Source organism: Poeciliopsis prolifica, unplaced genomic scaffold (genome assembly GCF_027474105.1).
Source record: "Poeciliopsis prolifica strain line A6 unplaced genomic scaffold, Auburn_PproV2 SCAFFOLD002, whole genome shotgun sequence".
Taxonomy (NCBI): domain Eukaryota; kingdom Metazoa; phylum Chordata; class Actinopteri; order Cyprinodontiformes; family Poeciliidae; genus Poeciliopsis; species Poeciliopsis prolifica.
The window spans coordinates 8,813,959-8,839,524 of NW_026562377.1; the positions used below are offsets into that span (position 1 = coordinate 8,813,959).

At 37.7% G+C, this 25,566-nt stretch overlaps 1 protein-coding gene across 1 annotated transcript in view; it reads left to right on the plus strand.

Annotated features, from left to right (window-relative positions):
* gmds (GDP-mannose 4,6-dehydratase) overlaps positions 1-23,724 on the plus strand; it is a 160,723-nt gene extending 136,999 nt beyond the window's left edge. Inside the window, exons 10-11 of the mRNA XM_055050555.1 lie at positions 22,142-22,210; positions 23,166-23,724. Of these exons, the coding sequence (XP_054906530.1) occupies positions 22,142-22,210; positions 23,166-23,228 (132 nt within the window). The 3' untranslated portion in view covers positions 23,229-23,724. The remainder of the gene's footprint in view (positions 1-22,141; positions 22,211-23,165) is intronic.
* Positions 23,725-25,566: the final 1,842 nt, after the last annotated feature.

Sequence of the window (25,566 nt, forward strand, 5' to 3'; positions counted from 1 at the left end):
TTCTTTTAAGAAGGGGTCTTGTTTCTTTCATGCTAATTTCCATGACATCCTCACAGTTTTAGCAGAAAATGACTCTGTGAGCTTTTACTGGTCTTTGTGGAAAGGTTTTGCTCTCAGGGGCAGAAACTTGGCTCTGCAGTGATTTATTGTTTAATTGAGCCGACTCGTTAAAGTTAGCTGTAATTGATGCCATAAAAAAAGACTGGCCACCAGCCAAACTCTGGGTTGTGTAATCCCGCAGGTTCAGCTTGCGCACTGACATACCTGAGGATATGAGACCACACGGAACAGAACTGTGCACTTCTTTTTTGTTTCAGTATAATGCTTATTGAAACAGTCCTTTTAACCTGAGCAGTTTGTGGAGAGAGTTTAGGTCCACTTGTACTAGAAAAGAAAGAAAGATTGTGGATTGTGTGTGTATGTGAGCGTGTGTGTCTGGCAGTCTGGTATTTCCTGAAGGAGTTTCCTCCTACCGTCAGAGCGGAACCACCCTGGGCCCCTCGGCAGTCCAACCCAAAGTTTGACCCGGTACTGCTCCCATAGAAAAGCAGAGATATGTGGCTGCTGAGAGGAGCTTCTCTGGATTTCAAGGTGTTTAAACTTAAAGACACATTGATTGAGTTGTTGGCAAATAGATAAGAAAGTTGTTGAGACAGGAAGACTCGTCTAGCCAAGATGACACAGTCTCTTGATTTTTTTTCATGCTTCGGGCAGCTTTCCATACGTCTGAGAGTGTGAACCATATTTGCAAAGTGTGCGATTGTGTGTTCTGTCTGTAGTTTGGTAGACAGATGTTTTCTAGCCACCTTACAGTAAATTGTTGGCAACAGTGTACCATAGAGATTGTGAAGGGGCATAGAGGATACCAGGATGAGATTCCTGTGCTATCAGCAGGCCGTATTGAGGCCTGACGAGAGAAACCTGCCAGATGAGGAGGAAACACAGAGTTGGAAAAGAGCAAAAATGAGATTTGTTGACAGGCTGAGGGAGAGAAAGGTGAGTTGTGTCAGCTCGTGTTTTTGCCCCCTCGTCCCAGCTGGATTTGATTATTCAAAGGTCTTTGCTAAGCAGCTTTAAGGTATATGTCCAAAAATGAGTCATGCAACAATGTGCTGAGGTGAATGTCGATGAGGGGAGACTTTGGGCTGGTGTAAAGCGACCTTCAATCTGCACTTCTGCTACTGGTTAAGATTATCTATAATAAAGTTAGGTTTTAAAACAGCATCCAAAAATATAAAATGTTTGAAAACCTACTAATAATGGTGTTCCATCTAATGTAATATAATACATGCAGCAGAAAACTTACACAGCATATTTCCACTTGGTGGTGGCAGTTTGAGTGGGGTTTTTTTTGTTTGTTTTTTTCAGCAAGAGACTGGTAAACTGGGCTGAGTTGATGGGAGTTTGGGTGGAGCTAAATGCAAGACAAACCTGCAGAAGACTTTAGCTTAACTTCCAAAGTTTCAGTGACCTTAAACATGCAGTCATAGCTATGTTGGAAATGTTTCTGTCAGATTCAAGTGTTAAAATGGCTCAGTCAAAGTCCAATCCTAAATTGAGTTGAGAATCTGGTGAGACACGAAGTCTGATGTCCAAATATGGCCTCCATACTGTCCGACTGAGCTTGAGCTTTTTGCACAACAGAATGAATGAGACAGTTTAATAATAATGTTCAGGGTTATTGCCCTGCTGGAGGGTTAATCTCAACCTCTAACAAGCTTTCTTCTATAATCACTTTATATTTAGCTTGTATCCAGCTTCCCATTAATCTGACATGTCTCATTGCCTCAGCTGAATAAAAGTGACGCAACTGCATGATGGTGCATGACCCACCAACTTGTTTCAGCACGAGTTTGGAGTCTTAGGGCTAATATCAAGTTTCCTTTTTTTGTGGATTAAAAATATAGATTTCTGGCTTGTTGACAAACTAAAAATAAGTCTTTTTGATTTTCTTTCAACAATGCCATTCTTCTTGCTAATCTTTGATGAAGGCCTGCTTACTAGTGCACAACAGGCTTTCTCACCTCAGCTATAGATCCTTGCAGCTCCACCAGTTACTGTGGATTTCTTAGCACCAAAGTTTAAAATTTTATTCAGGAAAAAAACGACAAAACAGCTAAAAAAAAAAAGAAAGTTTGGGATTGTAATGTGACAAAATGTGAAAAAGTTCAATGGATAGTCTTTGCTTGTGGTTCATGTACTCTTACTTATATCCTGAAGCTGCATATAGCTTTTCATTATTACTGTTGGTGGATACAACTGAGTAAAGGAAACTCCTTCTACACTTGATGTGTAGAAGGAGTCGCAGCATTGGCTCGAAGCGAGTGGCTGAGATTTTAATGTGCGTTTCTGAGAGTTTGTGTGTCCCATAGAGCGGTGTGTTTATAAATCACAGAGTCAGGCAGTGTGTGTCTTGCAGGGCCGGTGTTTCCTGCAGTGTAATCTGAGTCTCTGGTGGAATGTGTGAACCACATCCGACTCCACTCCACTCGAGCCCCGCGCCTCACTCAATATCCCACTGTAAACAATGCGGCTTTGCCAAAGTTTCTGGAACAGGACAGGTAGAGTGGCTTTAACTGCCCCCAGCATCCCAACCCTCAGATAAAAACAATGTAGTTGGATGAAATGCTTCAAAATAAAAGCACTGCAGATCTACAGTTGTTATGTTTTCTTTGTGCAACCTTTTCCTCCTTGACTTTTTCATAGTTTGTGTGTGTGTGTCTGTGTGATTTAGACTAAGAGGTTAATTGTCCTGTGACCTCCCTAATGTCTTTCCCTGGCTTGTTATCTTGATTGGGTAATTAATTCTATGGCTACTCTCCTCAGTCACCCCACTATTCTCATGCACACACACAGACACACACACACACACACTCACACACACTTTCGATCTCTCTTGAACTCAAGAACCTTCACATTCCTGTAACCCTAAGGCAGTTCTGTTGCATTACTTTTCCTTTCTGTGTCTCCTCTCTACTCCCTCCCTTACTCTCCTTCGTTCTCACTCTTGCTCAATTTATTTCTTTTTCTCATCTGTCATTTCAAACTCCCTCCCCACTCCCACTTTGTTGCACCTTATTTGCCCAAGAGTCAAATTTCTCTGCTTTCGAGAAGCAGCACCCAAAATGCAAAAGCAGTCATCTGGTTTGTCTGGTGCAATTGTCTGCTTTAATTTAAATGCAATTTTTTTTGTGTGTGTAGTCTTTATGAATTAGCTACAATAAATTAGTTTCTGGATCAAAATAATATAGTTAGTTTCCAGAACATTTGAAGAAGACACCAAAAGTTTCTGAAAGTTCCCCCCTCTCCCCCCGAGTAAATATTGGAGTGCAGATCAAGTTGCAAACACAAAATAACTAGACTAAAAAACCTTTATCAAATTTATCAAAACCTTGGTCTAGTCTTAAAGACACAATTGAGTTAAATCTCAGCTAAATCAAAAATGTATATCTGTCAAGAGGAAGATCCATGCAAACACCAAAACCTAAAACTACATTGAGATTTGTCTTACATGTGATAAAGCATAAGACTCCCAGAATGTTTTAGGCATGCACCAATTCTAGAGCACGTCTGTGGCAGTTAATTGCAGTGGTGGCATTTTACTTGGGTCTGGCTTTTATTGTTGGACAGTGTTGCTATGGAGTTCAACACCACTGGAAGAACTTGGTTAGCAAGAGACATGCAGGGTTGGTCGTGCTGGCATCATGTCAAGGCTACAGCTGCACCATGATTTTAGCTTTGCAATTGCCTTTTTTACAAGAGTGTTTCTAACTTTTCATAGTCAAAGAGTTTTGTCAGCTATAGCATGGTGCGACTGTGGTCATACATTGTTGGATCAACATCAGGAGATGCACTTGATGTGTAAAGCCTAAGAAAGAGCCTCTCCCAGAGGAGGAAGTTAGTTGGGAAACGTCTTTTGGTTACTGCAAAGAGCATATCAGCATCACGATTGCCTTCAGTCTGAAAGATGCTGTGTAAATTTGCAGCAATCGAATTACTGCAAATTTGATTGCTGTTTTTGGAAAGGACCCTAACATAGACAACAGGCTGGCAGAGTCCTGCAGAAGGCTAAACTTAGTAAAACACAAAGTTCAAAACTTAGAAAAAGAAGAAGAGAATTCAAACCCACAAGCAGGAAGCATGACAGGAGAAACAGAGGAATATGTTAAAAAAGCTAAAGAAATGCGGAGGGTATTTACAAGGAGGTACCATAAACATACCATTTGTTTAACATAATTAAACAAATGCACTGCAGGTGAACTTCGCCTAGTGTTAAATGTTGACTGTTAACTGAGGAAGGTTGAGATGAACAGAAATCACAAAAATTAAAACGATACATATGGGAAATATTTGCTTAATATGAACACAAGGAAGAAGACAAATGCGACTATAAAGAGACATAGAGCTAATTAACAAAATAAACAATTAAATGTATACAAAAGTTCCACAAATTGAGACAATCAAGTTCTAATAGGATGTGGGGAGTCTAGCAGCATTTTTATCCAGTTTTAAGGCACCCAGAGAGGACTCTTTCTGCTGCTGCAGTTGATTGAAAAAAAACCCTGAAAAACATTAAAATGTATGTCCACGTTGAGCAAGATCTTTCATATTCATATGTTTGATCACAAGAACTATGAAACTTTGGAAATACTTTGAATAGCCCTGCAGCGACAAACTCATCTGGAAAATTTCTGTAGGTTTTTAATAGTTCTGGATGCAACAAGTGAACTGAGCATCGTTCAGGGTGACTGGTCACTGGAGAATGATGCACTCTGAGTTTCACAACAGCCTGAGAGTTGTGTTGGTTCCACCCAGAGTGCTGATTAGCTATGCTTCCCACTGGACTGTTTGCTTTCAAAATGGAGAAACTACAGTTTTATGTCAAAATATCAGCTAAATAAATTCAGGGAATAGTTTTTAGTTTATACACATTCAGTTAATAAAAATTAGGTTATAGAATAGTGATAGTTTTCCACAATGATGGTGTATTTTAAACTCTGAATTAGATTTTTTCATTAAAGATGAAAAAATTGTCAGGTTGTTTTAATTATAAGAATAATCCTTTTAACAATTAGTTGAAAGTCCAAATCCTGTAAATATAAACATTTTCACATTTCTCTATTTGCAACCACACAGTTCTGTATATTTCATAGTAACTTTATGTTATCAGACCAAAATGGGGCAAAATGGAAGGAAAATGTTACATAGTTTTCAATATTCTATCACAAAGAAGGTTTTGGAAAGTGACTTGCATATGCATACAGCTGACTGGTGCCAATGCTTTATAGAAACCATCTACCACCAACTGCAGGTCTGGTTACAGAGTTTTATCTGAATGTCGCTGCTTAAAAGAGCCCTCCCACGGTATAATGCTGCCACCACCTAAGAATTTTAGATTCAGTGTATTGTATAGTTTTACTCCACACTTAGCTTTGCATGACAGCCAAAAAGTCTGTAACAGTTTTTGAATGTTAAATTTCTCCCATGTTTCCTGTGTCCTTCTGGTTTACGGTAAACTTAATATTGGACTTTTTGTGGCTTTTTCTATCAAATTATGTTTTATTTTCTTACATTATTCTGCAATTATTAAGAAAAAATAAACAAGTTCCTTTATGTTATTGAACTGAATTTATTTATTTAATAAGACAGAACATATTACTGATTGTGCAATATTTGATGTAAATATTCAGAATTATCAAAATCCTGCAAACAAGATTATGTAAACAGTAAATTTTAGTTAATTTGGGTACTATTTCCACTATATACTATAAATGTGAAAAATAATTTTGTGAAAAAAAAACATTGCATTTGTTACACAATTTTAGCTCAAATCAAATAAGTAAAGTTTTATAGTATCTTTTTAAAGTGCATTGATACCGTTTTCAAACACCTATAAAAGCAAGAAAGTAGAGAGCATCACTTAAAAAAGTTAATGTAAAGAATACACATGCAGAGAATACATACACATGTATATAATGACTTGAAAGTACTTGATTTCTGCCTCTGACACCGCGAGACCCCATGTGGTAGAAGACACACACTGTCAGATTTAGCAAGTTCTAGATCAAAACAGTTTTAGTCTTCTTCCTGTGTGTCACTCGTCACTACTTGCATTCCTTCTTGGATTTTGGAGCTTGCTCAGTATGCTGGTTGAAGCAATCGCTTCCTTTGAGTGGCAGAAAATTTGCTCTTTTCTTCTTCATCTTATCATCCCATCACCAGCCAACAGACAGGGGGAGCTGAGAGCTAGAGAGCAAGTAAAGGAGACACTTCACACTCTCTTTCTCAGCTTTGGCTCCTCTCCCTGTTTGGGCACGATGAAAACGGCTGATTATTTGGGCTGATAAGACAAGGAATGTTGCTTCTAGAGGAAACTCCACTGGATGAGATGTAGCTTACAGAGTCCACTGTTTGCCCTCCAACACCAGCATCACTGCTGGTCCCTCTCCTCTATGTCTATCTCCTTCTAAGCCGGGTTTAGAAGGAGATAGAGTGAAAATATTGTGGATCAAAACCTTCCTACATTTACTGGTTTTCACTTCATTTGTTTTACTTACTTTCAGTTTATGTATCAATATGACAGCTGTTTAAATCCACTTCGCTTGTAAGAATAACCTGAAATGAGTGAACTCAAAGTGGTTAAAAAAATCAGAGAAATTCGGAACTCAAAGTGCAAATATCTCTGTTACAATGCCTAGTTTTAAAGACGTAAAAATTCTGACAGTAACAATCCTATTTGTTTTATCCATTACTTCTCATCTTTAATGTATTATTCAACTTAATGTCCAAAAATCTATGACGGGAGACATTTAAGCAATTTAAAGAATGTATAAATGGTTGCAAAATATACATTTTTTTATTCATTTCAAGCCTTTAGATGGAACAGTCTATGTCACAATCAGGTTTTGATATGCTGATGCTGAAAACCAGTTCAGCTGTCATGGTGAGATTTTTCTAAGGTTTGCTCATTTACGCTCTTCTGTACCTTTCAAGAGAACAAAGTATAGTGTGATGAAACCAAACTTTAATTCTTGGACCACATGTTCAGTTTGGCCAAAAGCAACACTTAGCATCATCAAAACAATCCTCAAACTGAAGGAACTTTGATAAGGCAGAGTCTACAAATATTTCTAGGTCAGATGTGGTATGCAGTTAGACTCTTACCAAAGAAGACTGAAATATGGAAATTGAATCAAAAGAATTGTTAACATAGTTTTAGATTAATGGAGTCTGCACTTATACAATCAGCTTTAAGTTTTGCAACTTTCTTTTTAGTTTCTGAGACTAGTCTTGGTCAAAGTGTTATTTGCATAATACTTCAAATTACTCTTATCAGACAAAATCACTTGAGATAGTCACAGTTTTTAAGTCTTAAACAACTAAACAAGATTATGATTCTACAAACAGATTGGCTTTGTGCAATTTGTTTTTGAAAAGGTGAAAATGCTTCGGTTCTTTGCACAAATGCTTGTGAATGACTTGTATATCAATTCATTTTTACTTTGTTTTACCACCAAAGACACTCAGGGTAGTAGAATGGTGCTGTACAAACACCTTACAAAATGAAAAATAGCTTGGATTATGATGTGGTCTGTTTGAAAAACCAATTTATGAATGGCAGCATCACCATTTTGTTTGCATTCAAGAAAATCCTTGAAGCAACATTTTATCATTCTCTACTCCTAAAAGCAGTGAGAGGGGCAATCCTGCAGGCTGCAAGAGGTGATAAGTGCAGGAACGAGCAAAAGTAATTGACACTGAGAGTTTCTTCCTTTTTTGTTCTTTTCACTCTAGATGCAGTTTGTTGAGTTCTGTAATTTTCCAGGATATGCATGACGTGATGCTGTTTAATATAAATTTCCAACTGATTAGTTATTTTGTTACTGTCACCATATCACAGATACAATGGGCACATTCTCTTTAGCCATGTTTGGTATTTTAGAAAGTTCTAACTTTTGCACAGTTGGGACTCTGAACAGCACAGTAGATTTTTCCTCATGTTGTCCTTCAGTTGATCATTTATGATCAACTGAAGGATGAGGTTTAGGGTACACCCTGAATCAGATCTTTGGTGAATTTTTAAACTGATTTTTAATCCTGTAACTACACATGTTTTTTGGATGACAAGTCCCAATTCACTGAAAATCCTATCAAACCATTCAAACTGCCATCTTACTCTTTCTTTGCACATGCAGCCATTCATTGTCTGTATGAGCTTATCCTTGCAGAGTGGGGGGTCATCATTCCATCATGCGACAAACAGGGCAATTTATAGAGACCAGTTAACCAAAGAGTCAGCTTTTTGGACTGTTGGATGAACCCAGAGTATCCTCTTCCATAGGGAGATCATTCAAACTCTTTGCAGAAAGACCACAATTTGAACTTTGGGCCTTTTTGCCATAGTGCGACTGTTTCACCATGCAGCCTGATGTTTCTAATAATAAAAAAACATACATGAAACTAAAGGAAAGAAATTTAAGGTCCATAAGAATACCATTAATGATGCGTCCTCTGCCACATTCATTATTCCACTTAAGAAATTTACTCATTTTGATGGCAAATCTTTCTAAAGGATATTGGCACAGTTTTATATATGACACGCTTTATCAATATTTATCTGTATGAGAACAGTGTGCCCAGGTGTTAAAGCCTAGACAGATTCCCTTAATGTTTTCACTAAGATTACACAACAATTAAGATAAGACATGACAGTTTCCTCTCTCTCTCTCTGTCTCTCTCTACCGTTTTTGGTGTGATTGTAAAGAATGTTGTTTAAAACCTGTTTATGGAAGGAAGGCTAAGTTGGCCTTTGATGTCTTCTAAAATACGAAACACCCAGAGGTTTTGCAGAACGCCCACAACACACTCTCACACACATGCCTTGGTGCACAAAGGACTGCTTCAGACAAGTTTTATTATCCAATTGGACAAACAGACTAAACCCACATTTCACTTTTCACTGGAAATTACTTAACTGCGCAGTTTCAGATTGACCTCGGTGGAAATGAACATTCACCTGAGCCCCCCTGCCACTCTCTCTGCCCCCTCCCACCCGTCCCGTGTGCCCGCTCCGTTTCCCTGCCTCACTCCATCTCTCAGTCTGCAGCTTTCTGCTGACTCCAGGAATTATGATCCGTTTCCCGTCCACGGGAATAATAGAATACAGGGGAGTATAGCGGGAGTCAGCAACAGCTTTGTGGAACAGTAGTGAGGAGTCCAGCTTCACTGTGGTTATATTGTGTGTGTGTGTGTGTCTGCAAAATGCATTCAGATCCAGATGTGCAAACGTGTTGCGTTTTCCTTTTTCATTTCCATAAACTTCACACGGAGACAGAAACACATTTCGGCCTCTGTTAATGCTCATAAATCTTTGCCCTCCCTCTAGTTATCTTGACAGTAAACGCCTCGCATACACAACCACGCGACAGGCGGCGGGATTTCTCTCCGCCAGAGCCTCTGGGCACTTAACACTATCGGCAGTCAGATCCAGCCACTCTAGTGTGTTTGGAGTGTGTGAGGAGTGTGTCCTCAGCCGCGTAAATATTTATCACACGGCTACCCCTGGAATTTTAATGAGCACTGATGGAGAGCAGTCAACACAGCCGAGCCAGAGGAGAGACAGACAGGGAGCGAGAGTTTGTGAGCCTGAGTTTTGGCTTCTTAACATCAAAGTTTGTCTGTACTGATTTCCTGTGGAGAATCAGGTCTGATGAAAATATTGCACAATATTTGTTTCTTCTTCTCATTTCCATTTTCTGTCCACCCTCACATAGGATTGTGTTGCAATCAAAAAGTTTTTTTTTTGTTTTGTTTTGTTTTCGTGGAGAAGGGTTTTGATGCTGCATAATGCGCACGAATAAAAACATTTTTGAAGACAAAATTATTTTAATTCCTGTTTTGCACGTTCAGTGTGATCATTTCTGGATTGACCTTGTGCCATCTTTCCAGTTGTATCCTAACCTTACAGTCTTCAGACTTTACAAAAAAAAAATATGTTGCCAAAAAATTGCTAAAATTGTCCAAAAAGAATGAAATAATGTATTTAAAAGAAAACTTATTAAAATAACTTACATTTTAATTTGTGGTTTGATTGTGTTTTTTATTTTGGTTTTAGAAGACAATAGGTCCATAATTAAATATTACCAGCCTCTATATGTTTTTTTTTTTTTTTTTTAAAGAAGAAAAGTATCAAAACAAGTTTGAAATATTATTGAGAGTAGTCTAGGTAAAACCTCACAACTTTGCTTCCTTTCACTTGAATGTTTTAATTATACAGCTTTTACATATTTTGTGTAAGTATGGTCATGTGAGCAGGGCACGTACCCATCAGGGTGACAGGGCCACCCCTTAGAGGTCACTTAACACATTGTGCGGAGGCCAAGCTGCATGGGGAGCCAGGGAAGGAAACCTGAGCTGTAACTCTCACAGCTCTTTCTCACACAGACACGCAAACACATGCATAGAAAGAGACACACTGGACCTGACCCTTTGACTTGTAGCTGGGAGTGGCTAATAACTGTCTTGAATTCCCAAAGACCCAGCACCTCGCTATTCATTTACTACGCTCATGCTTTATTGCTTTGATGAAACGATAGACATGAACGCCCCGATTTGTGGTGCCAAAAGAGCCGGACGTCAAATGGTCAGGTCGTATTTTAACCCCTCTGGAAATCCCGAAGCATTTTAAATGGCAACTATGTTTAGATAAGATATTTAAACTTCAACATACTTGCGTGATGAATGGCTTCATGGTGTGTAAATGATGGAAGACAAATACTGTTGCCATGTAACTCATGCACTTTATATTGTGTTTAGCATCAACTTTATTGGATGTAATGTATTACCCTTTTTTTTCATTTATGTATTTGTCATAGCTTTACCAATTTAAAAACTCTACCAATTTGTTTAAAATTCAAATATTTTCATATATTTTCTTATTGTTTGGTATATTTGATTTTTTTTTTCAAACATCTCAGGTGTCTGTCCACAAGCTTCTGACAATAGTTTGTTGGATTTTTGACCCATTCCTTCTATGTAAATTGGTGTAACCAAGTCACATTTGTCAGTGCCTTTGCACATGCCTTTTCAAATTTGGCTATAAATCTTTCCATGCCAGTAAGGCGAGGCCTTGACATAGAAAATCTAGACAACTAAATATGCTATAAAAAAAATTCATCGTGTAGTTGGTTTGGTGGCGTCCACGGTCATTACTTCACTACTTTGTGCAGCACCCCAGTCGCTCCTGCAGCAAAAGATCAACACATGAAGCTTCTAACCGTTTTCTTGACATTTAGGACGGAGTTTCCATGTTTGCTTTCTTTATTCCCCCTCTAAATGTAACACAATCATTATGGTCAAACACCTTCATTTGTCTTAAAAAAGTATATTTGTTGCCGATAACATTTTTAACCAATCAGCATTTTATGTTGCTTTTGAAGTAATGACTTCATCCTTGCTGAGTGAAATTTTAGCTTCTTTTCTCTACATGACATGATCCTCTGGATAGTAACAGCCTCTTGCAAGCATCTTCACAAGCTCTTTTGCATTTTCTCTGGTGCTGACATGAACATTTAGCACAAGAGTAAAACAAAGTAGTGTAAACTCTATATTTTTAAAAGGTTAGTCAAACTCAATTCTAATCGTTTGAAATAAATTGAACTCAAACTCAAACTGATTGATAGGCCTTCTCTACTTTCATAATATTTAAGCAAAACTTAAATAACTTTAAAAAGCAACAACTTATCAAGATTAAGTAATTAAAAAATATATTTCACTTGTTAATTCAATATAATGCCCTCTGGGATGCCACTACTCTCTCCCTAATATCTGGGTGTTTTTTTTTTGTTTGTTTGTTTTGTTTTGTTTTGTTGTTGTTGTTTCGTAAAATGTTAGACAAGGAATAGTTGTGTTTGAGATATCGCCTTAACATAAAGTACAGCCATAGGTGAACCTAAAATAAAGCCACAAGTGACGCTGAGATGTTGCAGATTTTCCTATCAACAGCTTACAAAACCACAGCATCATCTGGGCATAACAATTACCGTATGAAAACATCTGGATTTAAAGACAGTGGGTTTTTCCTCTATTTTTATGTGGTGCATGTAAATATTTGATATCATCTCCATGTGTGTCTATATTTATATATATTCAGCTTAGATTAACACAAACGGATCACATGATTACCTAGAAAAAAAATGTCTTTTACGGTGTATGAAAGATAAATTGTTTATTTAACTAAGATGAGAGACAACAAAATATAATCAGATAATAGTGGCAACAAGAACTTCTTAAAATAACAAACATATTAAGCCTTATGTAAACATTATTTTACCAAGCTTCATAAGCTTCATAATGCCTTCTGGGCACAATAACATCAATTGAGTCAAAACAGAAATTTGTTAAAATAAAAATTCTACATTATAATTAAATCATCACACATTAAGAAATAAATCATCACACATTAATTGCGTTTAACAAAATCACTTGTACTACATTTGTGGCCCCCTAAAAGTTCAACTGTGAAAGCTGTTCTGTATGTACGTTGTTTTCTGAGTTTCTGAGCTTAGGTCCTTTAATAATTCACAACTTCTTCTTTTACTGGGGTATAAACATTACAACGCCCATTCATCTTAACGAATCTTGACAACTAGGAAAGACAAGAGAATATGCCATTCAGGTAAGGCAGATGTTCATTGATCTTCATAACTTAGAAAATGGCTGCAAGAAAAATGCTTTTTTTCTAACCTTGTCCATATCACTTAGATCAGTAATTAAATGTTTACCACAATTGGAATTAAAACAACAATATAGCTGAGCTGTGTGGGACGTATGTCTGCATAAAGCCTTGATTGTCTGAGTTTAAATTTTTTAGATTTTAACTCAAAAAATGCACTTTGTCTGGCAACAAAGTCTCAAGGTAGGTCTGGTGTGAAACAGACCCGCCTCTTGCCCACAGAGAAGCATAGTGTCCAATGTGATTCTGCTGCATATAAGGAATAAATAGCTGTGATTCATGCAGCTTCGTCATTTTAATCTGTGACGTATGCTTCATGTAAACAGTTTTTACATACAAATTAGATTTTTTATGTAGGATTTTCCCGCTAAATAAATAAACTCAATTTCAGTATAAAATAACGTCATTAAAATTACCTAGATTTGAACATGTTAAAAAAATAAACCAAATTTTACATTCAAAAGTCCCAACCCTAAACCTTTGCTCTGGGGTAATTTTTTGGTTGAAAATTTGATTTTATTAGACATTGAAATAAGGCTGCAGTTTTGTGTAAAAGCTTTGCAAAAAAGAAGTCGGCTTGTCTCCAAAGCTATTCAAGTCTAAAATACCATCTCAATGCAAAACATGTTGCTGCAGCATAGACAGCCCCATCACTAAAGTATTATTCATGAAACATGAATAAATACTTCATTCAAAGAAATTAAATAAATGATCAGGGGTTCCTGGAACACCTGAAAGCTCAACTGCTTATAATAGCACTCTGCATTATTCCTATTATTATTCAAATCTTTTTTCTTTTTTTTAACTCTACATTATTCTTATGGTTGAATAACCGCAATAGCATTTTAAAAATAATAAGTATATTTGTTGTTGAGCTCACATGTCTATTCAATAATTTAGCAGTGAAATAGACTTTTGAATTGAAAATGTTGCTTTACTATAAAAACTGTTTTGTTTGTATAGTTTTTGATAAAATGTGTTTACTTGCAATTAATAAATACAAACCGTGCTATTAAATCGATTAAAATTTTCAATTGAGTCCCACCTCTACTTTTTGCACATTTACATATTTTAGGAGATCTAAGGTAACGATTTCACTCAATCTTTATTAATTACGATTTTATATGAAGCAGAGTAGAAACGTAAAAAAATTCTTAAATGTTATTTAAAACAAATCTACTGTGCTTTAGCACATCAGTCTCTGGTTTCAGGTCTCCCTCGGTCCTCACTTCCTTCCAGCTGAAACTGAGGGCCTTTTGTGCCGTAAAGGAAGCGATAAGTTGAGCCGATGCAGGCGGAGGTGTGTTCGAAATTGACCAGTGACAGATTTGTGACTGTATGTTCAAGCAGCCACAAAACGATGAGATCCTCTCTGTTGGCTGGAAGTGTGTCCCTGCCTACACGCAGGTATTGGCTCACACACCTGTTGGCACAGAGAAAACTCTGACTGCCATGTTTTTGCTTGTGGGAGGTACCATCTGATTTTCTATTCCTCTTTGTTATGCCTTTACCTCCTTACTTGTGCCAGAGATTTATTTTTTTTCATTGTGGTTATGAAAATCGCATGATCGGGGTTGAGATCTTCCAACCGTATCAAGGCAAGGTCAAAGATGGGAACATGTGGGCCTGTTTCGAACATCTGTGTCTGCAGAGGGACACGGAGTGACCATGGGCTTCAGACTCTCACAGTGTTCTTTATCTGATTTCCTTTGAAGTCTGTGTATTTCCAGCCTCATGTCCACTACTGTACAAACACCAGAGACATCACTGGACTTCCAAAACCACATCATTCAGTCTCCCAGCATGGAGCCCTCAGAGAGAGGCAGAAGAAAAGGTCGCTTTCTGCAGAATCTTTGATCTGACTCCATGAGTGGGAAGACTTGCAGTGAGAAGAAAAAATAACTGCAGTTCATGGACGTTTTCCCACCTATCGGGATGTGCAATCGTAATTACTGTAGTGTGTATGTGTGTGTGTTCACACAAGTGACATGTTTGTGTGTGTGCCCCGATACATTCTGAGGTCAGCCTCTGTGAGCTCTGATTTATTGAAAGGCCTTGCAGTGATACCAGAATTCCTTTGCGTTAAATGCCTGCTCTAAGGGCCTTTTTACTGCTTCTGTGCTTTATGGACCATGATCGCTCTCCATTTGTCTCTCACCTCCACATTTCTGTGGATTTTTTATGGCTTCTTCTCTTTATTGGAATTGATCTTATCAGGGAACCTTAAAGCAAAGAGATATGGGAAATGGGTAAGATGCATACCTCCGGCTTGAGATGAAAAAGATTTGTTTTTATTGAGTATAAAAATTGGTCTTATTTTTTGGGGTGTGCGGAATTTGTGCTTCTTTTAAAAACCGAGTCTCATTTTTTTTCCGAATTTTTAGAAAACTCTACAAATCTTGGCCAAATAAAAAAATTGATTTCACATTTAAAAGGACAATTTAGCAAGAATGTGTTTGGACTGTGAGATGAAGCCAGGGTACCCAGAGAAAACCCAATCATGCACCGGGGAATATGCAACTCAATGCAGAATGTTCACGCTGATGTTTTTAAAACAAAATGCATATTTGTGTTTATTTTTGTTCTGATAGTCATGAACACTCACTCTTTGGCCTAATTTTAGTCTTACTTGAGGATTACTTACAGGTTTATTGACATTTAATCTTTTAAATGAGGAAAAATGCTCCCACATTAATCCCCCCCGTACTTTGGCCCCTTTTCATTTAACTGCTCATTTTCAGCTTTTGTCCTCCAGTTTTTGCTACTATTAATTCTCCATATTTTCAGTTGCTGGCAGCTTTAAACAGGATGCACCTAAACGTTGGGTTTGGTTCCAAATTGGATCCATATGAAGATTATATTGTGCCCGCATCTGTTAGTGGTTCATGTTGAATTATTCGCTACATGCTCTGTTTGAGGAGGGTTCAGTCGGCGGCAGAATGCCCTCGTTAGCAGCTCAGAGTCGGCTTTTCTTTCACCATGCGACTCTCCGTAGGCAGGTTTGCGTCAAAGAGACTGTCTGTCACCTGTAGACATCCTGGCTGACAAACACCAGATGCAGGGTTAACTTCCTGGATGCAGAATTGTGTGGTTGTGTGCTAAGTAGCCAGACTTGGAGGACAGGAGTCTGATTTCAACAGATGCTAAGCTCAGATGGACAATTCAGTGGTTTGTCAATGCAGCTGACAGGAATGAGGACTATAAAACAGGATACAGCTGCTGCTTCTGTTGTTCTTTGTTATGTAACTCATGTTTTTTATTTGTTGTTCTCTTTTAACTTTACCTGTATCTTATAAGCATGAAAACCAAATACCTGAAAAACTGAAAGCTCCCTATTTGTTACTTTTTCTTAAAAATCAAACAAGCAGTAAGAGGCAATTACTTTGACTTTTGGTTTCTGCAATAAACTTGTATGTGTGCCAAATTCCAAAGAAATTAAATAGTTTTTGCAATGTGAAATACAAAATAAATAGGTTGACTGGTGAGACAACCAGTGTGCACCACAGAAGGCTGAAAACAGCCTTCTGTGGTGCAATGATGACAATTGTGGTAGAAGTTTGTTGTCTAACCGGTGGACTGCCCAATCAGACCCCACCTCTGTCTCAGTGTCCTTGACCAAGACACTACACCCACCCTTCCTGCTGCTGGTGGTGGTCAGAGGATCACCACCAGCAGCAGGTGATGCGCCTCGTTTCAGGCAGACAGAAAGGAGGAGCACGGCAGCCTTGTTTTTGTCTGCCTGCCCCAGGGCAGCTGTGACTACTAACGCATGCTTAGGAACCTTTTAAGATTAATTAATATGTTTGTTTTTTCTTTTTTGTTTGTTTGTTTATTTTTTTGTAACAGTTGAATCCAAGAAATATACAAATCCCAAAAAACCTTATGCTGAAAACCTTGTTACATTGGAAAGGTTATAATTGATTAAATTCCATTTTAATCATTTTACCGCTATTCTCATTGCTTTTGTGTGGCACATAAATAGCTGGTAGTCTTTCTAGATTCACATTGAAACTTGGAATCATTTGTTTTCAAGGAGAAGACCTGATGAGCATACTGATGGGAGCCCCAGCTGGGAAAAAAGCCAAACAGGCCTGTCAATCAGACATGTAATGTTTCTGACTGTTTTCAAAGAAAAACCACAAGTGAAAATTGAATCAGTGCAGCCTTGTTATATATTTTGTTCTGGGTTGAATGGATTCTCCTCACCTTGAAGTTGAAGATACATTTTTAAGAAGCATATGTCTGTAATTAATAGATTATAATGGTGTTTGGCTCCAATGTGACTATAGTAAATAAGTCAAAAGACATTTTTTCAGTGCTACAATCTCCAAATTCTATGAACACCCCACATATGACCTTTTGAATGTCTTTGTTCATTATCTGTGATCATAAACATGAAGAAAAGGAAAAGTCACAGTATCAAAATAGTGCCTTGGTTGGCTGTTCTTCAGTTGTAAAAATGTCTCCCTTGTCACCAGAGAAATCATGCACACTGGTTGGCAGTAAATAAGGTTCTGCCATGATTTGGGTCAAACATAGTTTAGCTTATTTCACCAGCATTCAGGACAGAAGCCAACACGACGCTGCAGTGCTGCTCTATGTTTCCAGCACCCCTCTCAATTTCCTCCGTTAGTTTTGTGGTCAGGTCATTTTGAGTTGGATCATAGTGGATTAGGGCCTACCATGCAGTTCAGTTGTCCTGCTCTGCTCATTGTGTGATGCAGCAACAGCAAAGCTGAATGGATTCCAGTTCCAGTTGAGGTTGTGTACTTCATGTAATTAATCTAGAGGTTTCAGTTTTAGTAATGACACAAATCAGACAGATTGTTTTGCCCTCAGCATAAGTTGAATAAATACTTTTTGATACTTTTGGGAGATATCTGATTGTCAAATCTGGGTCTTGAAAGAACTGCTGATAAAATTGCTTCCAAGCAGTCTGACATTGTTTTAAAGTGGTTTTGTTCTCAATTTTTCTGCAGGACTTTGGATACTTTTTTTACTTATTTGACTATAGAGCCATTGCATAGTGATGTCACAAAACGTGTGCTAACTCTGTGTCCTTTTGGTTTCCACCTTCACAACATCTCAAAATTTACTTTTAGGTTTAGAGTGATACATTTACATGGAATTCAGCATTTTGCTTTTTCTGTTTTCTACATCTTAATAGTAGATGTAGACTTGATTAATTTTTTTTAACCAATTTAGCTGCAAAGTCTGTAGCCATCCATGTAACTTCTTTGGAAAAATACTTGTTCAGAAATATGGATGCTGAAATTAATATTAGAGACATCTGTGTTTGCTGCAGTTAGGTTGTAGCTGACGTTTTTCATTGACATGGTAATTTACGTTTGAATATTATTGGTGATGAGATGATTCCTTTCTGCAGAACTTGCACACAACAATAGTCTTTTTCAGCGCCCAACAGATTTATATTTGAAATAAAAATGACATTAAAAATTGCATTAAAAAATGTATTTGTTAAAATCTAAGTAATTAATTAACACAATAGTCCCAACCCTGCATAATACAGATACTAAAAAACAAGAACTTGTCTTTTGTTTGGCAGTCACAGGCCATGCGACTTACGTGATGCCAAATAAATGTGAACAGCAGGTGTGTCTGCAGTGTCTCACCGGCGTTCGTGACGAGACCGTGCCAAGCTTCAAAATGTTCTCCATTACAAATCCTAATCAATATAATTGTGGAGCAAGTGGATTATTTAATGTAATTATAGAGTCAGTCACCCAATTATAATTGCATTCAGGTCCATGATAAATTATGTCTCATTGCTGTAGGTAATTAGTCTGAAAATGTTTCCAGTTATGGCTTCAGAGCCAGAAATAAAAAAGCTTGTGAGTAATGTACATAGCTGCTCACATGAGAAAGAGCTGTTTGTCCTGCTCTTACAGACTGAGCAGGAAAAGGCCTTTCGTGTACTGAGCTGTGTTTAGACCGGGTGCAGTTAAAAATAAAAATTAAAAAAAGGCAGCTCACCCGGAACTGAACCAGGTTTTCAGCTTGGGCCGGATAATCTTAAACCAAAGTGCGTCAGAGTCAGAATCGGCCTGTACTTGTTCCCGCTGTGTGTGTTTAGTGTTCTTGCCTTTGTGTGTAATCAGAAGAGTGTGATTAAGCGCCGCGGAGCCTCTCCGAGATGTGGGTCCCTGCTCTCTTAAAGGCTGAGCTATGCCAGCGCTGCCGTGTGCGTTCCTCTGTAATAAGATCACCCAGAAAAGACGTTTTTAAGAGGTCCAGAGCCAGATAACGACGCTGCTCTCTTTTCACACTTTATGCTCTTTACACAAGACCTTTTTTCTGAGTTAGAGCGAAGCACACGGTAAAAACTGTTGAAGCTGCCGCAGTAAGCTTTGAGCTTTACACTCTCAAGTTGATCCTGTTTAAACAAGACACTAACTTCACACATAAGGCTAAGAGAGAAGTTAGGTTCACTGAACTCCTCCGACTCCTGAATTGGTCTTTTCATACATAATGGACGGTTTATCAAGGTCCAACATGTAGTGGGAAAATTAGAGGTTGATTAACAAGAAAAATCTCAAATGTTCAGTTTTTGGTCACACTTTTACGATGTTAGTTGAAGGTCGCAACTCAAAGCTTATTTACATATTTACACGAATTACTTCTCCTGAAATTTAGCCCTAAAAAAATAAACTGTATTTTGATTGCTTCCGATGTTAACATAGTGGAACATTACCATACATTTTGTATGGTAATGTTTTGTTCAAAAATTATAATTCAATTCAAATAGATTTTTTCTTTTTTTTTTTTTTTTTTTTTTTTTTTTTTGCAGGAAAATAGATTTGGCTTTTCTCTTTTTGAACATGCATCTATGCCTGAGGGTTTGAGAACTGCTTGCACAATACGAGATGAGCATATTAGGTCACGTAAATGAGTGTGAATCTATCATACTTCTTAAAGGAGCGTCCCGTTCCTCAGAAAAATTTTAACCTCCCTGAATTAAGAGGGAGTGTAGAGCTTTGGCCCTAGGGATAACTCCAGCAAGTGGGATTGAGCTTTAATTTCATCAAAGTGCTGAACAATATATGAAACATAAAAGAAATCATCTCCCCATCAGAAATAAATTCACTGCACTCTGCAGAGTGTGGTGAAGGAAGCGGTAAGAGTTGCTGGTGTGTCTCTACCTTTTGTTCAGGAGGGTTGTACACGTTGTCGGATTCTCCTCGTTCTCCTTCATGGAGGTTTTGAACTACTGGGTGCCTCATACTCACAAACCCACCCACCTGACTGCTGAACAGCTTCCTGCTTCAAGCGTTTTAAATTCTCAACTTCTGTCAAGATTTCTTATTTGACATGATATTTGACCTTTTAATTGTCTTTTCTACCAATTTTCCAAATAACTCAATATGTTGTCATGCAATATGATGTTTAGTTCCTTTATATGAGTTTTAAGAAACTTATAAATTATGAAATATGTAAATAGGTCATCAGGTGTAAGAAATTAAGCAGAACCAGAGCTGAAAGTCAGTGAAGATATTTAACGGATTACTAATTTCCAAATGCTGATAGTACTGAGAAGAGATTGGATCTTGCAGAAAATAGCTCCAGCTTATTGTAATATGCAGACTTCTGGCTGCAGCTTGATGGTGCAGAAGTTTGAATGAATTAATATGCCGCCAAACTATCAGTGCTCTTAAAAAACATGATGAAAATATTTAACTTGGAAAAGTACTTCTTGCTCTTTTAAATCCAGAATATCTTTCCAACATTAAGGTGCGTTGTGTCCCTAAATCCTTTTTAAGGATCATTGGTTTCCTCATTCATCCCCACACATTAACCATGTGTTTCTCATCTAAGTGGCTTTGGATCAGTGTTTGTCCTCCTTCAGACTGAATCTTTACATGAGATTTACACAAAACATTGAACATTCTGGATCTTGTTTTATGAACCCCAACTCTTCCTGCAAAGGTTTTCTTTGTGAAATTTATAATTATTTTTTTCTTTATGTAGTTTTATTCATTACAAATAATGTGTTTTAAGATCAAAGAGACTGAAGTAATACACAAAGAAACAAAAGAACGAAAAACATGAACATAAACATCTCCTGACATTCCGTAATTGTTCCTGATAGATTTTAAAGTTTTAATTGGGTTAGTCCCTTCTTATCTTTTTTTTAACCACGCTCTGAGTTTGAGATAAAATAATTTGTTGTTGTTAAATGTCCCTCGAACTCGACTTAAGAGCAAAAGAAATGGGGTTTTCTCTGTTGTTGCTCCTATTCTCTAGAATTAGTTTCCTTTTCAGACTAAATCTGCCCAAAATCTGAGTCATTTTAAATCGCTCAAAACTTTTTTTCTATTTGTTGGCATTCAGTTGAGGTCTAATTCTGTAACCTTTTTTCTTGTGATGTTATTTTATTTTATTTTCATCATTTTATTCCAGAGCAAAGACATTTTTGTGTGTCTTCGTACAGAACCTTGGTGCAGTTTCAACCTGTTTTTAAAAGTGCCATATCAGCACATTGACATTAGAGTCCAAGGTGACTATATATGTGTGTGTGTGTGTGTAGGGGGAGGGGGGGTGTAAATTTTATTTTTCTAAATTATTATTTCTTTAAAATATGATCCCAGTGTTATAATATACCTAATTAGATATCCAAAAAGTTTCATTGTCTACAACTTTGCTTGAGAATTAGATAACATAAAGTAATAGAAATAAAGAGCCTTGTTCTTGTCAAGCAACTGTAAGCCATCAATGTTTCTGACACTCATATAAATGAGTGAGGAGTGATGGATGAAAAAAGGGAGAGTTTGAAGAGGGAGTCGACGAAAAGTGGGGAGCTTTAAAAACAACGTACAGAAGAACGTTTTTTTTTTTTTTTTTTCCTCCATGCTCTTTTTCTGACTCTTTGGTGGTCTGAAGGAAGGTCTAACTGGATGTTGAACCCAGAGCAAAACACAACAGGGGGGGAAATGAGTTAGGGGTTCAAGGAGGGGGTGAGTGGGGGGTCCTGGGCTGGGGGTTACACCACCAGAGTCCCACAATTCATCATGCTTTGGCACCGACGAGGGCCGTCTGGACAGATCCGAGGTGGGAGCCGGGAGGGGGGATTGATGGCCAGCGAGACTCCGTGACCTGCTTCTCCCCCCACGAGAGGAGATAGTGTGTGTCTGTGTTAACGTGTGTATGAATGTGGAAGGAAAACATAAAAAGTAAAAAAAAAAAAAAAGTGGCAAAACAAATCATTACCATCCAGCTTATTTGTCCCGTTGGAAGTTTTGAAGCTGGATTCACTGCGTCTTTATGTCAGCAGGATTCCCCTGCTTGCTCCCAGCCATCAGATCAGACATGACACATGATTTGTTTTTCTTTCTCCCTCGTTCTCTTTCCCTTCCTTTCTCCTCTTCCCTTATTCTCTTTCCTTTCTTTCAGGACTTCCTGCAAGGCGACAGCACCAAGGCGTATCAGAAGATGGGCTGGAAACCGCGAGTTACTTTTGAGGTGCGTCAAAATCGTTTGCTTCACACAAATGCAACACTTAATGAAAACACAATTATAGATATCAAAGAAAAGGTTTAATAAATGTTTATGGACAGAAAATTAAAAATATATATATTTCACTACCATGTTCAGAACAGAGTTTAGTTAGCAGCTAGATTTTCTTTGAGTTGCTGAGAATTCAATAAATGTAAAATTGCTTATACTGAATCCACAGACTATTTGGTTTACTCAAACAGGCAATAAGAGGCCTGAAAAGGATTAACAAACACATTTATTTTAAAGCCAATAGCATAAATGTTTTATAGTTGTAGCTAATCTAGTAAAATGGTACTGGTATCTCAGAAAATAAATACTCTGAAACTCAATGTTTTTATTCATCTGGTGTCCAAAATGTGCAAAATTGTATAAGAAACTATAATTACAGTAAAATAGTTTTCATCTATTTCATTGTCTCAGCTAAACTCCCCTTTATAGGCAAAAAGTACAGTATTTAATATGTTTTCCTTTCTCTTCATAAAAACTTTAAAATTTCATCTCACTCTAACCAAAGTTTAGTTTTGCTTATTTGAAGAGGCAATTTTGTTCAAAGAACACAGTAAAGACATATAATTGTTTTCAGCTGATCACAAATTATGCTCAAGAACAAAAATAATTATGCAAGAATAAATTGGCTTCAGCTAAAATAACACTAAAGAGTTGTTTTTTTTTGTTTTCTGTCTTATCAACTTTTTTAAAAAGTTCAGAGGACTCTGTAAGCATTTCTCAGCTGCTGCTCTTTTTAAGCATACCTGCTGCTACATGTTGTTAAACTAAACGATCCTCCTCATTGCTTGTCACACAGAGTTGGGATCCTTGTTCGTTTCAGGCCCCGGAATCAAACCCGCTCCAGTCAAACAAATACAAATATTTCTGAAGAGATTTGTTTCCCTTTGGCTCATAAACTATTTCTCTGCAGGAGCTGGTGAAGGAGATGCTGGAGTCTGACATCGAACTCATGAGGAATAATCCAAATGCCTGAAAACAGGACAGGATGGAGATGTTTTAGCACTCCATGGCTCGACGCTGAATCAAACAGCCACAGAGCCATTTTTTACCTCTTCATCTGTAAATGAAGTTACTGTTGTTCTTTTGTTTTCTGATCAAGAACCGGGTGTTGCCTTTCTGTTTTCTGGTACTGTGTCAGGTTCTATTACCCTGATAGATAAATTCTATCTATCAGGGTTTTATGTGGAAGGAAAATTTTAAGATTTTATTTATGTGTCTGTTCCCTTTGTGGTGTAGTTAGTTTAAAGGTTTATTTGATCCCTTTTTTAAAAGATGACCAAAAAAAAAATAAGAACGAATCAAGTACAATATTATTTTTACCTCATATTATTGAGATTTTTTGCTTCAGTGGGTGCCATTCTTTTAACATTTTTTTTTTTGTTTATTTGCTTGGTTGTTTTTTGTTTTTGTTTTTTTACTTAATTATGACAAAGGGCTATGTGGAGGGTAATAAAATATATGGGAAATTATCTGCATTTGTGTTTTTCTGTCATTTTTGTTTACTGAATGGAAATATAAGAAATGAAACTGTAATTATTTATTTCTTGTCTTCCGGTTCTGCAAACACTTCCTTTATGTCATCTCTGCTTCCTCTGATCTTCCAGGTTTTCCTCTTTTTTCCCCTGCGCTCTCATTAGGAAGAAAGCGCGTCTTTGCCTGAGTTCCGCTCTCAGGCGGTTCTCTGTCCTCACCTTTAGGGCCCCTGGTCCTGGTTCTATCAGCTGGGATTGTGGCATATTTGCACGAATTCTGAACTGACGAAGTTGCGGATAGATTCCACAATCTGACCTCTTCAAATATATATACTGTCATGAGTTGAAGTTATCGCTAACAAATGTGAGCCTCTTTTTGTAACATTAAGGACTAGAAGAACCTTTCTACTAACCAATAATAGGGAAGCTATTTGCGGGTTGTTTTTTTTTTTTTTACTTGTATTTTAATTTTTTTATTAAAGTGGCTCAAGGAGCTAATTTTAGAAAATATTTAATTTTCAAAGTTGAAAATGCGCTGCTTTTCACTTTGTTTTTATGCTTTTTTTTTTTTCTTTAGATCTCTGAATAAATTTACCTGCAGGTCAAATTATCTAGTAAAACAATTAATTGAAAATAAGTGGCTTTAAAAATACTAAATTGTTTCGAAGCGAAATGCGGCGAATAATTTCGAAAATCTGCCCCTTTCACTCGATTAAACGCTGTTTCTTTTCTCCACACTGCTGCCTACAGTTCAGCTGGAGGAAGGTTTGGCATGCAGTCGAGCCCTGAGGGCGTCAGAGAGCGGCTCCGAGCAGAAAAGGGACCACCTCACAAACCCCCCTCTGTCTGTTTGCGGGACAACACCTTCAACACGTCTCAAGTTCTCCCTGTGATCGTCCAGGACGTCGCTGCGTCTGTGCGAAGCCCGAATAAGAAACAGATGTGGCCCTGGCGTTGCTTTGGGCCCCTGTAACCTCCGCGCGCACACGCACACAGCGAGTGGCCTCACACAGGTGCACCATGTATCCCTCAACAACAATTAAAGCCAAGTCCTGTGATCAGCTCTACTGTTGGCGCACAAAGGAACGGCAGCTGACTGCGCTTTGGAGCTGGAGGAGGAACAAATGAAAGCGTCCAGACAGCTGAATGAAAGTTTTAGAAGATTAAAGGAATTTAATTTCTTCGGAGTTTTCGAAGATGGAAGCCTTTAAGGAAAAGTCTGAGCGGTAAAACTGCGTGCAAATAGATCTCCCCTCCCCTCGTACCCCCCTCAAACATCAGCTTTCAGGTACACATGCGCAGATTGAACTTTTGTTTACTTCCAGTGCTGTACTGATAGATAAACTATGCAGCGATTATCTGCAATAAGCTGTAATTTTATTTTCACTTGCAATGCTCTAAAGAGTTAATGTTTTTTGTCTTTTTTTTTTTGTACATGGTGTGAAATGCACTATTACACGCGCGTGATAATTGAAGTGTTTAATTAATGCACCAAACTCAAATTATTTTACTCCAAATTCAGATAAAAACCGAATTAAATCCGTTTGAAATCTCCTCTAAATGGCCAAACGCGACGTTTGACTTAAAAAAAAAAAAAAGCAAAACACTGAGACGTAAAACAAAAGACCATTGAACCTTTTAGAGCCCACTCCTCTGAGGTATTAAGCTGGTCCGATATGAAGCAGATCGAAGTTTGCTCTCAGTGGGACTTCTTCACAGTGTCAAGAAATCCAACAGAATTAACTTTGTTTTTGTGACAATCCTGCAGAATCAAATGCAGAAGTGCTGCTTCTGCTGCTGCATATTTGCCTCTGCTTCCCAGAGACTCAGACTGCTGGT